This window comes from Protobothrops mucrosquamatus, unplaced genomic scaffold, assembly GCF_001527695.2.
Source record: "Protobothrops mucrosquamatus isolate PMUCROS unplaced genomic scaffold, P.Mucros_1.0 scaffold_137, whole genome shotgun sequence".
NCBI classification, from domain to species: Eukaryota; Metazoa; Chordata; class Lepidosauria; order Squamata; family Viperidae; genus Protobothrops; species Protobothrops mucrosquamatus.
The window spans coordinates 148,279-163,682 of record NW_015386213.1 but is presented as its reverse complement, the minus strand read 5'-3'; the positions used below and the strand labels follow the sequence as shown (position 1 = coordinate 163,682).

At 36.0% G+C, this 15,404-nt stretch overlaps 1 protein-coding gene across 1 annotated transcript in view; it reads right to left on the bottom strand.

Annotated features, from left to right (window-relative positions):
- The window catches only part of ABI3BP (ABI family member 3 binding protein), a 127,761-nt gene that overhangs the window by 7,011 nt on the left and 105,346 nt on the right, over positions 1–15,404 (bottom strand). The window contains exons 63-68 of the mRNA XM_029284589.1: positions 14,838–14,945; positions 13,418–13,528; positions 12,118–12,246; positions 10,160–10,225; positions 8,711–8,923; positions 5,906–6,014 (exon numbers count right to left, since the gene is read on the bottom strand). Of these exons, the coding sequence (XP_029140422.1) occupies positions 5,906–6,014; positions 8,711–8,923; positions 10,160–10,225; positions 12,118–12,246; positions 13,418–13,528; positions 14,838–14,945 (736 nt within the window). The remainder of the gene's footprint in view (positions 1–5,905; positions 6,015–8,710; positions 8,924–10,159; positions 10,226–12,117; positions 12,247–13,417; positions 13,529–14,837; positions 14,946–15,404) is intronic.

Sequence of the window (15,404 nt, the reverse complement as noted above, 5' to 3'; positions counted from 1 at the left end):
TAAAATCTCAATATGGTTTGGCAATTTTTTAAAATTTAGGCAACATACATTGTTTCAAACATGTTTAAGGAAATGACAATATCCTAAGCAGCCTTTTGTCTGGATAATTGATAGACAGAAAGTTGTTAAAACTGATAGTTTAAAAACCCTTAAAACAATTTAAAAAGATTTTTTATCCTGCTTTTATTGTTATTTTTAAATAACTCAAGATAGCAAATACACCTAATACCCCTTCTTCCTCCTTTTGCCCCCTAACAATTTGTGAGTTGAGTTGGGCTGAGAGAGAGTGACTGCCACAAAGTAAACCAATCAAATTTTCATTCCCAATTTTCCATCTAATTTTCTGGTTCAAAGTGAAATGTATTGTATTCTTAAACTTCTCAGTGAAATCCCAATTTAACAGGCTCAAACTGCCATGCTTCAGACACAATACAGGTAGTTCTCAAGTTATGTTGACATTGAGGTTGAGATTACCATTGCTAAATGATGCGGTTGCAAAGTATGATATTGTATGTCTAGTTTAATGAAGAGAAGGATGAGGGGTGACATGATAGCAATGTTCCAATATCTCAGGGAATGCCACACAGTGGTGGGATTCAGCCAGTTCACATCACTTTGGCAGAACCAGTAGCTAATTTTTTGTTCCCCAGGCCCAAAATGGACTTCCAGAAGCGGAATCCATACAGAGAACTGGTTGTTCACATATTTGAATCCCACCACTGCTGCCATATAGAAGAAGGAGTCAAGCTATTCTCCAAAGCACCTGAAGGCAGGACATGAAGCAACGGATGGAAACTAACCAAAGAGAGAAGCAACCTAGAACTAAGGAGAAATTTCCTGACAGTTAGAACAATTAATCAGTGGAACAACCTGCCTCCAGAAGTTGTGAATGCTCCAACACTGGAAGTTTTTAAGAAGAGACTGACAGCCATTTGTCTGAAATGGTATAGAGTTTCCTGCCTGAGCAGGGAGTTGGACTAGATGACCTCTAAGGTCCAACTTTATTGTTGTTGTTGTTGTTGTTGTTGTTGTTGTTGTTGTTATTATTATTATTATTATTATTATTATTATTATTATTATTATTATTATTATTATTATTATTATATGACTTCATTGCTTAGTGGCTGATATCCCAGCAGTCCCAGTTAGTGTTGTAACCACAGGACCAAATAAGTTAAGAAGCAAGGACCTCACATGGAATTGATGTGGGAAGAGCTAGGAGTGCCATGTAAACAGGACAGTGGGTGAGACCTAAGGGCAGGTGTTATAGGTGGGCACTAGAAACTGTGAGACTTGTCATGGCATGGGTGTTTGAGGTAGCACTCCTCAGTTGTGGCAGCTTTCAGAAGTCTTAACCCACAGCCACTGCCCTGAGGCTTCTGCTTCAGGTCCAGTGCCAGGCAGACTTCCAAGTCCCAGCAGCATTGCCCAGCTGCAAGAACCAACTAGCCCCATGCCACAGCAAGGCCTGTGTTGCCTTAAACCCCATGCTCCCTGGTGCTTGTCCACATTGCTCCCTGGTGCCTGCCTGGTTTCTTGGGACTTCTGCCTTTCCCCAAAAGTCAGGTGAGGTGGTGGCAGAGGGAGGCCAGCCATAAATGCCACTCCAAATTTTTATCAGATGCCCTGAGGATATTGAAGTTTGACAACTGGTAATAAATCAATTTCTTCAGCGCCATTGTAACTTTGAATAGTTGCTGAACAAATGGATGCAAAGGTCTAGTCTCTGGAGAAGGCTGTAATATTGTGAAAGTGGAAAGAAAGAGAAGAAAAGGACAACCGGCAGCAAAACAACTGCATACTGTTACAGTGGCAATGGGTGCACCTTGGAAAACCAGAAGAACCAAGTTAGAGACAAATATTCCTAGAGAAAATCTATGTGGTCACAAGGAGTTAACACTGACTTCGTAGTACATATAATCAATTAAACAATCCTTAACCCTGCTCCATCTTATGCTGCTTTAACTCTAAACTGGTTTAAGAAAATTTTGCTCTGAATATGTGTGTGTGTGTGCATGTGTGTATGTGTACATGCATGCATAAACATATAAAAATAAAGTAAAATGCATAGTTAAGTATTTATATTTGTATCCCACCTTTATTATTTTTATATTTATATTTTACAAATATCTCAAGTTAGCGAACATATCCAATATACCTTCTTCTTCCTATTTTCCCCACTATAACCCTGTGAGTTGGATTGAGCTGAGAGAGATGATTGACCCAAGGTCAATCAGTTGGTTTTCATGGCTATGGCAGGACTAGAACTTATGGTCTCCTGGATTCTAGCCTGCAGGATATACAAGATATACAATCTCTCTGTCTCTGTCTCTCTCTGTCTCTCTCTTTCTCTCTGCCTGCATGTGTGTGGCTGTGTGTAATCAGCTTTAAAATAAAATCCTTTTTTTTCATTTTCCCATTTTTTTTCTCATGGTCATTCTAGTTATAACAATTGCTTGATTCAAAATCTGCTACATTTCAAAGCTGGGACATTCTGCCTATCAACCCTCATAAACAGTATGCCACTGACAAAGACTACATGTTATATGCTGCAGCTGCCACAGACTTACTTGAAGAACAGCTGGGAAAATGAGATGGAGGTGGTTTCTATTGTGTAGTGAGCTTCAGTAGGCAAGGAGCAGATCAGCATAGTTATAACGTTATTTATTAACTCAAACTAGAACTGGAGAATTGCAGGCAATTGTCTGTAATTGATATTCTGAGGTAGGTTTTTCAAGTATTCACAATACTTGAAAAACCTACCCAAATATGAATGTTCAAAGTTTTCCTCCAGAACAGTTGGGAGTTAACAGTCAGGGTCATCTAAAGGTTAGTTTTATTTTAGTTTCACAAGCAGTTGGAGTTAAGTTTCACTTTAGCAGGGATTAACACAACTTTATATATATATTCAATACATAACAGTTTCTACCTCTGTATGGGAGCCAAAGTGCAGGAGTTTGGCTAGAACGAAGTGTGGTGCAGCAGATAAACCCAAGCCAACACAAAATGGAAAACATTACTTTTAATACGAAGCAGAAATGGTTGGAGGCTGCATTTGTTGGGGATAGAGATCAGCGGAAGACAATGTCCATTCCTTCCAGAAATTATTAGTGGCTTATACTCGGGACAAGGCAATCTGACAGTGCAGATATGGCCAAACCATTAAACAGAATAGGCATTCAGGTCTGAATATAAAAAACCTATACATTTTAGTGGCTTACAAAAATCTTTCTAAATAATATTAATAATGAATACACTTGAACATTGGCCATGAGACAGACCAGGTAATGATGTTGACTTGCTTTCTCCTACTTCTCAGGAAGGGCAGCTTATAAGGGCACTGTCCTGTACTTGGACCAATTCTCTTTGTAATGGCTGATAGTTTCTCTGTTTCCTCTTAGGGGGTGGAAAGAGTGAATGGCCGCCTCTAAAATAGCTCTGTTGAAATAATGGAGCAACAGTGTGGAGAAATCTTAACCAATGGTTCCAACTAGTGAATTATTATGCTTGCTGCTAGGCCTGGAATCCATGGTAGCATAATATGTCAATGATAATCAGTTCCTATATTATCTGAATGAAACTATGCCTGAACATTCAGCCATATTGTCCAGCATGGATTATTCTGCAAAGGGTTCATTTCAACAAAGACTCAAGAATGTCTATGTATATGTTGGATTGCAGCCAAAGTATAAAACTAGTCACGGGTAATTGGTGGTGCATGACATTTATTATTAATCCAACTATTATTTTAAGTTGGCTAACCATATCTTAGTCTTTGTGAAGATTTTATGTATTGTTTGTTAAGTGCTTCACATTCCCAGATGAAAGCAACTGCTGAAAGATTAAGTCATCTGAGTATGAAAATCCACAACATGTAATATTGTTTTTGAACGTTTGTCAAGACAAACCTGACTAATTCCAACAGTATTTAATAATCTGAAGAAAACTGAGTGAACCAAATTATGGGCAAAATGTTTTGTATTTTCCAGGTTCTTGTACTTTGTTAAATCTTAAGATGTATTTTCCCTTACTTTTCAGTACTGAAAACATTATTTCTGGTAGCTTTCCAAGTTTGAAAGCCAAAATACGCCTCACCCAAAGGGAAAAAAAGAAACAGAGCAGTGATACAAATTGATTATTGGTTTCTGTTGCCATGAGAGAATGGAACACCTGCATCAGGACAGTGTCTTTAACAAGCTTATGGAATTTTGCAGCAAACCAGATGTCCAAAAAACAAAATAAAACTAAAAACTCTACTCCAAACCCCCAAATTGAACAGCAATAAATTGCTAGAGATTTAAAGAAGTAACATACAAAATAAATGTCCCATAAACTTTAACGTTTAAAGTATGGGTATACAACACTTATTTATAATGTCTGTTGACAACTGATAGTACTAATCAAGGAGCTATTGACATAGGAAAAAAATATTTGGTGATCTTAGAAACCTAAAGTCAGAACTTGGAACATGTTTTACAGCACCCAGTTTTACAGTTGATGAATATTCTATCAGTGTTTTAGCTGTCAAAGAAAATAAATTATCATTAATTATCATTAATATCAAGCTTAGGTATATAATCATTCTTACCCTTTATTTCCCTAAATTACTGTATTTCCTTTTGCATTTTTCTCTAAAGAATCTGCCACTTATCTTTTGGACTCATAATTATGTGCATTTTCTTGGAAAAGTTTATAACTGATTTACTTGTTCATAACATATATATAAGGCTTAATATGATATTTGTACCAACATCCATATATGAAAAGATGCACCTAAACAGATAAACCTCAGAATTTAGCAAGAAGTGGCTCTAAGTACAGGGTGCAATGAAATTAGTTCCTATCCTAGCTATAGATCATATGCATCCTTCTTTAACTTTTAGCATAAATTGCTATGCACTTTTGACAAAAGTTAAGATAAAGTCGTTTTTTACTGTAATTTTCTCTTGCTCTGTTCCTCTATCTGAAAAGGCTCATGATTAATGAGAATTGTATTATGTGAGAGTAACTCCAATTATGTTCATATTATGTTCATGTGAACAGGATAGCAGCTGAAGAAGAAGGCATATTTCAGCATACAACTGAAAAAAGATGCTTAGGTTTGGGGTCTCTCAAACGAGTCCTCTCCTGAGTTACCTTCCATTCTTTTGTCCTGCATTTTTGTTATACGATGTAAGCTAATTGATCAATATCCTCAAATCCTGCATGCACAGGCTAGTGCAACCGATACTAAATTCAGATACTAACAATCATTGTCAGTTCACTCAGACTTTCTTATTTAGGAAGTTGTGTTTTAAACCCATGAATCGTAACTTTTGCCCTCATCATCTCCATAATGGATTATTGTAATGGGACTGCCTTTGAAGATTACTCAGAAGCTTCAATTGTTATTGAATGCAGCAACCTATTTGCTTATCTAAGTTCATGGCCACTGCTGGTTGGCCATGCATATATTTACTATTTATTTTTTGTTTTGAGTCCAGGACATTTTTGGAACTGTCCTTTCTGAGTAGATTAAGTCTAATCTGTATGAACAAGATGGAAGAAATACTGTAGATCCCCATGTCCTGATGTCCAATGGCAGGAACAAGGACACATTCTGTGTGGCTTCCATGCCTGGTTAGAAATGCTTTTCTTCCCCAACTACAGATTGTACCTTTATGTTAGTAATGTAGGAAAACTACTCTTTTGCTACATATTTGAAGCCTAATATATTTTTCCTGGCACAATCTTACCTGCTTTTATTATTGAAGTTAGTAACATTTTAATATATTATGTTTAGTACGCTAAATTTATTCACATTCCCAAAACTGACTGAATGGAATAATATACAATTTTTTTCAGTGTATAAATAAATGCAAACTTAAATTCATTATTATAATAAAATTCCTTTTAACAACATCACCTTGTATTAGGTTTCAGGTTTTCCACTGTAGAATGGGTTTGATTTGTGGTTATAATGGACTTATCTTTTCCAACTGTGCCTCCATTTTCTGTTGATACAACTTTATATTCTGAAAATAAGAAGATCATGTTCAATTACTTACATCATTTCAGTTTTGTAAAACCTCTTTATCTGGTGTCTATTTTTCTCCTTCATGCTCCCACTGTAATCAAAATATAGTTCAAAGTGGATTTATTTTAAAAATTAGGACTTTTTATCACTGAGTTCAATTAAAAATCCCTTTAGTTGTATAGTTAATGTAGACTAATTCTGGAATAATATATCAAAACCTTATTTTCAAATAATCTTATTTAATGTTTCATAATTTTTTTAAATTGCCAAGGTAGAAATCAATACAGAAATAAGTGATGAAAACAGAATGTCTCAACTTACTTAGCCTACAACACTGGTTTAATTATAATCAAAATGGACATAATTGATAATATCTTCAATCAGGGCTTTTGGACGAGGAATGGTAGACTGAAGATGTCTCCGTGAAAGTGGAGCCAAGAACTGCAGGAAAGAACAACGACCAGTAATTAGAGTGGCTCTTCAGAATGTCTCAGGAGAAGAGGAGACAGGGGATCACCCACATGTACTCTAAATAGTGATCCTCATGAGGAGAATGCAGGATAGTTGTCTCCCTTGGAGTTGAATACTGGGAAACAATAGGAGTAGCCATCTTGCTAGCAACCATAGTTGGTGCCTTTTAGAATTCTAAACTTGCCTTAGGCATGACAGCTAGCTGGGTGATTTTGGGCCAATCACTCTTTCTTAGCCTAACCCAACTCACAGAGTTGTGGAAAAAAATTAGGAGAAAGGAGTATGAGGTATATTTGGTTCCTTGAATTATTTATAAAAATAATAAAGGTGGGATAATAACTTTTTAAAAAATAAAAAAGACATTAAGTTCACTAACTACTTGTTTGTGAACTTTCAGATATTGCTCATTAACTATTAGAGACCTTTAGAATGACAAGTTTGAAAACACAGTTTTCCTTCAATTCTGAATGATTTTTTTTTACCATAGCTTATGCATTTACAAAATCTGAAGTAAACAGCAGAAAGCTAATGATCTTTCTAAAAGACATTGGGCTTTAAAATATCAGAACTGAGATCTTGAATTACAAGTAATCCTCGACTCACAATCGCAATTGAGTCTGAAATTTCTGTTGCTAATTTTGCCCCATTTTACAACCTTTCTTGCCACAGTTGTTAAGTAAATCATGCAGTTATTAACATAGCTGTTAAATGCATCGGGCTTCTCCATTGACTTTGCTTCTTAGTAGGTTAAAAAAGGTGATTACATGATCTCAGGACACTGAACTATAATAAATATGAACCAGTTGCCAAGCATCCAAATTTTGATCACGTGATCATGGGGATGTTGCAACGATCGTATGAAAAATGGTCATAAGTTACTTATTTCAGTGCTGTTCTAACTTTGAATGATCATTAAATGAACTTTTGTAAGTCGAGGATTACCTGTATTCTGTTCTTAAAAAATCATTAGCTGACTGAATGCAAACACATAACATTTATTTTTAGATATATATAAAGTCCATGATGTTGAAACATATTCCTAATAATATATTGTGTGACCATAAGTCCTAACTTTTATAGAGAGCAATATTTGATTGCTCTCTCATACAACTATCAAAATATCAGTTACTGTGTAACAATAGCAACATCACTAATAACTAAAGAAAACACAATAGTTCTATCATCAAGAACTGATCATGAACACCTTATTTAAAATTTTAGTGAATTCAGAGTACATAGAAGAATTACCTGACAATTCTGACATGGCTGCCATGGACAGAGAATGCCATCTGTCATAGCTCCATCGGAGCCTGGTTTGGAGGAGGAGAAGGAGGACTTGGAACCAATGGAGTTGGCATGTCTCCCTTGGAATGTTTGGAGAGGCCAGGGATTGAGGATGATGCTGTCCCAGGTCCCTCGGGCATTGGGGAGGTGGTCGACCAGATGGAGAGCTACCTGCCCTCATAGATACAGGGAAGGATTGACTGCAGTCAGGTAGTGGTGCTGATAGGCAGCAGCTACTCTCTGATGAGAAACAGTTGCCTCCCCCACTCGATCCAAGGGCATGGAGAGTAGAGCAAAGGGAAGCTCAAAGGGGGCTGCGAGACTACTCGGGAGATCGCCCTGACCCTCCTCACAAGGAATACCTGGCTGGGGATGACTTAAGGAGAAGCCAGGGGGAATTTATCTTTGTTAGGAACAATTGTTTGTTTGGCTTACACTCTGCCAGCTTTGACTTGTGCTCTTACCTGTGTCTTGCCTTTGCTTTGTGGCCTGCCTTTGGCCTTGTGGACTTGCCTTACCCTGTGGACAGGCCTTGCCCATCGTATCTTGATTCTGGATCTTTCCCCATGAGTTTGCATCTTCTCTTTCGACTTTGTTGCTTATTGGCCTTTGTTTGGGGGACTAAGGGTGGCTGCCTTTTGGGTAGTGTAGGGTGGAGCCGTACCAGTGTTGTAGGGGCATTTGTTATGACATTTAATTAGAGCAATGAAGGACTCTATCGATGCCTGCCTCTGCCTAGGCAACCTGGATCATAACACCATCTAAAAATTATCTGTTAATTAATTAGGGCATAATTTTTAGTTAGAATGGAAATCAGAGATCTAGAAAAATTAGGAATTTTAATAAAATAGACTGAAGAACATCCTCAACTTTTCAAAATAGCTTGGAAGAAGTGTATATGTTAACACAATGCCCGGACAAGACAAAAATCTAGCTAACCTGTTACAGTTTCATTTTCTGGTTTTTTCCAATCCAGTACCACAAAAGATGGACATCCCTCAACAGTCACCACTGTAAGATTCGTAGGAGGTTTTTTGGGGGCACTAGTAGCCATGTCTCTGTTGTCCTCCATATCAGATGGAAAGTGTTGTATAGTATCTGTGATAGAACAAGGTTCATCATCTTTTTTTTTCAGGTATTTCACATGATCACCTGAAAAGATAAGCAATTAAAAGTATGTTATTTTAAATGGCAATATATTACTTCAGTGACTTGTTCACAGAAAGAAATGCTTTCCACAAAATATTTTCATTATAAGCTTCTTAATCAGGGAAGATTAGAATCCTTTCTGCCCTCTGATGTCTACTTAGAAAAGAACATGTCATAGATTCATAGTGCTTTATATCACTCTCTAAGTGGTTTACATTGTCAGCATATTACCCCAAACAATCTGGACCTTCATTTGACCTTGAAAGGATGGAATTCTGATTTAATCCTTGAGCCAATCAGGGCTGAACTCCTGGCAGTGGGCAGAATTAGCCTGCAATACTGCATTCTAACTACTGCTCCACCACAACTCTCAGCCCTGCTACTCTGAATCCTTGAGGAAGGCTGATCTATACCGCAGTAAAATATTTGGCTATTCCTATCACCAAGTAATGTGGTCAGTTACATATTTTAGTTTCCTACCTATTATATGTCTCTTGCTTGAATAGATGCCCAGCTAAAACAAGACAGTGGAACAACAGTAGTACTGTTTATAAAGCCTTAATAAGACCAACATGGAATACAGTTTTGGTAACCACATGACAAAAAAGAAGTTGAGATTTTGGAAGAAGTGAAAAGAGCAACTAAGATGATTAAAGGCCTGGACACTACAACATATGAAGAACAGTTGCAGAATTTAGGTTTGGCTAGTCTAGAGAAAAGAAGGACTAGGGGTGACATGATAGCAGTATTCCAGTATTTGCAAGGTTGCCACAAAGAGGAGGGGCTCAACTTATTTACCAAAGCACCTGTAGGCAGGACAAGAAACAATGGATGGAAACTAATCAAGGAGAGAAAGCAACCTGGAACTAAGGAGAAATTTAGTGATGACAATTAACTAGTGCAACAGCTTGCTCTCAGAAATTGTAGGTGCTTCATCACTGGAGGTTTTTAAGAAGAGACTGGACAATCACTTGTCTGAAATGGTATAGGGTCTTCTACTTGAGCAGGGGTTGAACTAGAAGACCTCTAAGGTCCCTTCCAGCTCTATTCTGATTGAAAATAAAAGGAAAGGCTTCATAACGTATCTAATAATCTTGAAATGAGAATCCATGAAAATGAATGTCAGCTCAAAAGGAAATAAAGTTTTATTAAATAAAACTATTTTAAGAAAATGGAAGATAAAAATGATAGCATATATTGCTTAACACTTTTTTTCTTATGAGATAATTTTAAACATACCTGTATACCTTGGTGCGCCTGCAATATCAGTGTCTGATGTAGGGATAGAACTGAACATTGGATTATCTAAGCACAGAAAAATAGCATAACATTAATGAAAGCTCTAGTTTTCTACCTTGTAAAAGCATTTTCTGTTCAAAAGCTCTCATTTTAATCATACCTCAGTTTTAAAGCCTCTCCTTAGATCATGCTTGGAATCATGTTCACATTTTCTTAGGAAATGTGGCATTATAAAAAAATAATGTTTTTTTGAATTGCTGAAACTTTGATGATCTTAATCCAAGCAATCAAATTAGTAAATTAATTAGTAACTTCATGATGTTATAACTCTTTACAATTCCAAAAAAGAGGACTTTTGTTTTTTCTGATTTTTGTGGAAAGGTATTTCAATAATCTAATTGTTTGGTTGCTGAAAATAAACTGATCTAATTCTTTATTTTAAATCATGCTATTTATCTTAATAGCTAGGGAAATATATAAACAAATATTCTGCTAGCAGAAAAGAATGTCAAATAAAATTAATGTAAATTGAGTTATACATTATACATTATATATTTATATTGGTCAATATAACAATCAGTCTGAAATCATTAGTTCAATATACAGGTCCTTTTGAAATAGCATGGAATTTTATAACATGCTTCTAGAACTGATTGAACAATACGAGATACCATTCAGAAATGAAGCATTCAAATTCTTTTAGCATGAGTATGTTAAACTATTTTAGGTTTATAAAATTGGGTCACATTTAATATTTGTGAAAAAGTCCATTGATGTTCTTCACAATGCTTTATGAGTTTTTTAAATAAATATTTTATTAATTTTCTATTTTTACAAACAAGTGCTTAATAGACAATGTGTTGACTGGGTCCATTAATAATTCCATGGTACATATAAGCTTCTTCAAACTAAATCCAATATTACACCATCCAATACCTCCTCTCTTCTTACGGTAATAAACATTTTTCCACATTAAGCAAATACAATTCTTATTGTTATTAATAGATATACAGTTAAATATCAGCATTTATTACACTTTTCTAATAATATCAACGATATCAGTTTAAAATATCTTTTCTAACCAAAACATATCTTAATTGCATTTGCACTCAATATCCATTTATTCAGTCAGTATACTATTTTTGCTTTTAATTTCCCATCCATATTCAAAATATCCCAATAATTTATAGTTTCAAAACAAGTTATATTTGGGTAACCAAAAGCTTCCCTTATTCAAACTTCTTAGCATTTTCTTATTTCCCTTTTCATACCAAAATATGATATTCTGATTACCAATCTTATCTATCTATTCTTAACCATATTCATATTTTAGGTTTATAAAATTGAGTCACATTTAATATTTGTTTTCATAGTTTGAAAAAGTCCATTGATGTTCTTCACAATGCTTTATGGTTTTAACCATCCTACATACTTTGATAAATTTGGGCGCTTTACTGTTCCCCTCTAATGCCAAAGAATTTATGAAAATTCATTAATATTAACATAGCAAGTAAGTGCTCCAGCAGGACCTTGCATGTTATAGCCCTTGTCAGTGAAAAATGACAGTTTTTATTATGTTCTGTTCCTGTTCTATGGTTAGTTATTTATTAAAATTTCAACAAAAGCATATTTGTCTTGGATGTCATATTTGTCTTTCTTAGGTATATCCCAGGATCAAATATTTCAGGACCAACTACAAATGGTTGTAACTGCAACATTAAACCCGTTTCAGCTCCCAACTTTCCTAGACTCAACTTGTTAGGACTCCTGTTATGGCTACTCCTAAGGTTTGCAGAGGTAAAGTATGGTATTCAACAGAATAATATAAGAAAAATGCGCACTGATATTTGGAATGGTATCATAACTATTGGAACTACTATTAATTTATGTGTTAAGCTACAAGACTGAGATTAATGAAAACATAAAGAAAACTTGGAACTGTGCTATTCCATTCTTACTGTAATCTGGAGAAGCTGCTGCTGTAGGTAGCTTTTTAGGTGAATTTGTTTTCACAAGGGAACTTGGCCAAGTGGGTTTTGCTATAGACGTTGTGAGAATTGAAGATGCTCGTGGCATCAAGACATTTCCTATTTGGAAGAAAAGAGAATTTGAATCTAATTGGAATTTACATAGGGTTGATTGTAAAATAAACATGTCATAATGATAAAAGACATTCATTAATCAAAAGGATTATTTAAAAATATTCTCTTTGAGTAAGTTTTTTACACAAAGAGGGGCAGATATAAGTGAATATAAGTGTTTAATGTATAGGTTTATTTATTAAGATGTTTCTAGTACTCCATATAGTGGTGGGATTCAAATATGTGAACAACCGGTTCTCTGTGTGGATGCCGCTTCCGGAACTCCATTCTGGGCCTGGGCAACAAAAAAATAGCTACCGGTTCTGCCGAAGTGGTGCGAACTAGCTGAATCCCACCACTGACTCCATATCTATACAATTTGTAGTTTATTTTCTATTGATTAGCACATGGTATAGTATGCAATTAAAAGCCTAAACAAGTAAACTTAATTCAGCTGATCTATACAAAATATATTTATTCCCATTCTAAAGAAAACTCTGAAAATTTTCTCCAAATGCACTTTATAGCGCACAACTCTGTATTGATATTGTTTGCCCACATTTAACATTTGACTGAAATGTTCCTTCTTATCACACACTTGAATTTACCCCTTTCTGAAGGATTTAGTAATATGTAAATATTTCTGTAAAATCTCTTACTGGATTCCTGTTTGCCCCTCTAATACACATTTATTATGGTTACACCTGCAATATTTCTTTTATCAAATATCAACTCCTCCATAGTACACTATTTGAATAACTACTCACAAGTGGGTATGCATATTCTACAGGAAAAAGGATGTTGGTAAAAAGTGTATATGTGGGAGGGGAGAGGACATAGAAGAGTTATACATGCAGGTGATGTTTCTTCACGGCTCATCACTCCCATGAATAATATAGGTTCAATAAATATTTTGCCAGGAAGCACTACAGGATGTTTGCAAAAGATTGTGATAGTTCAAATGAATGTTTGGATGACTGATCACATGACTATCAATTGCATTTAATAAACAAAAGACTTTATTTATTTACTTATTTATTATTTGTTTGTCGCAAGGCAACACTTGTTTTCTAGTTATACTGAATATAAGTACCCCTTGAGCATATATAAAGAGAGCTGTATCCATTATGACAATAAACGTAAGAAAAAAGCCCTGTTGATTAGGAGGATGACATACCTGAACGGCCAGGTTTACCAGTCACATTGTTGGGTGGCAATGGTTTTCTTCGTATTGGTGTAGGTCTGGCAGGAGCTAAAGGAGGTCGTGGAGAACCAGGTAATGTAGCTACTGTATAATGTTACAAGACACCAGTGTTAAGGGAGGAACCGTAATCAGAAAGAGAAAAATGGCTAATAGCTACACTTGTCAAGCACATTTCTAAGGCATGAGCATCAGTGATAAAAGCTGCAAAAGAACACAAAACATAGACAGGAAAGTGCTGAAAGGTATTATTTTTAGGCATTAAATTTCTTGCAGTAAAAATGCATGCTTCTGACATCAGACTAAGCAAGAGTACAGCAAGCAACTAAACTAATTTGTTAGAATGTATGCTTCTTGTTCAGTTAAGAATATTACAGACTGTTGCTTTGTACTATATTAGTAGGTAACAGAATAGGTTGTCATCACAAAGGAAGTTAAGTCAAGGTGAAACACAATGCCCATTTTTTTCTAAAAATATGACCACTGCTTATGCTGCAAAGATCTATGGACTGGAGCAATAGTGCAGCAGTGGTGTTAGTTTGCGGAAGTGAACACAACCTGCATGCTCTCTCATAAAATCAAAACTGGGGAAAATATTACTTAGCAAACTGCTCAGTGAAGATCTTTTGTTAAAGGATGTTCACTGCATTCTTGCAGTGGCAAGTAAGGGCAAGAAGGCTCTCCTCAAGATCCTTCTCCAGGTAGCTTATCCTCCTTGAGTAAGGTGTATGGTTTGAGATAAACTGAGATAGAACTAAATAGCAGTATGAAACACTTCGTATCTGAGTAGTCAGATGCTTCAGATCTTACGATGTACATAAATATTTGTCTTTGTTATTTGTTTAAAATCCAATAGAACTAAACTGTAATATTTAATTTATAAATATTACAATTGTTTTGTTTAAGTGGATATTGTAACTGCTGTAGTAAGTCTGGTTATATTAATGTAAATTAATTTCTCTGTCATTAATAAGGATAATTTAAAATTTTTTTTAAAGCCATTGTTTCCATGCATTCCTTCCAAACTTTAATAACTAGAGTGAATTCAACAGTAGTTTTCCAAAAATAAGTGAGTCAGTCAGTCATTTTCTCTCTCTCTCTCCTGTCATCTGTCATCTATCTAAATATCCTTCCCTCTTTCACAACTAAATCAGCAGTTTGATTTTCCAGGGAGCCAAAAGCAAGACAATTAAGAGACTGTTAGCTCATTTTTTTCACCCACGGCAAGATTCAGCAAGATCCTGCTTGGAAGAAGAATTTGAATACAGCCATTTTTTTATTATTTTATCTATTATTCTATGATTATTCATTAAATGCAATATAATGAATCTAATAAGAATGACACTGGATACAGATCAGGGAAAATATTGTATAATGCATAGTGAATACATTTTACCTGGATCTGGTTTTTTTCTTACAACTGTGGAATCTATTGGTATACTAGACTTAGTACTAGAGCTTGGATGGAGAGGCTTTGCAACATCTTCATTTGTTAATTTCTCACCTTAGAATTAAAAATAAGGATAAAAGTATTATCAGCTAATAGCCATGACAGCTATATGTTATCTCAATAATCAGAGGCAAATTGTTGAGAAAATGAGCACTATTCTACTTGTATCTTAAGTGTTGGGTTCTTATAGGCCAGTGGTGGCGAACCTTTTAGAGACCGAGTGCTCAAACTACAACCCAAATCCCACTTATGTACCGCCTGGTGCCGGGTGGGCGTAGCTATGGTGGAAATGGCAGGCTGGGTGGGCGTGGCCAGGCTGGGCATGGCCAACTCAATGTTGCTCTGGTGGGTGGGGCAGTGGGCAGGAGGGCAGGAGGGCATCTTGCTCAGCAGGTGGGGGGACATGGGGGGGAGGCTCCTGAGCCCCGCAGCTCTTCCGAGGGGGGAGGAGGGGCTGTGCTGGGATTGGGGCTCCTCATGCCTTCTGCTTCCCGCCTGCGCTCTTCTGCCAAA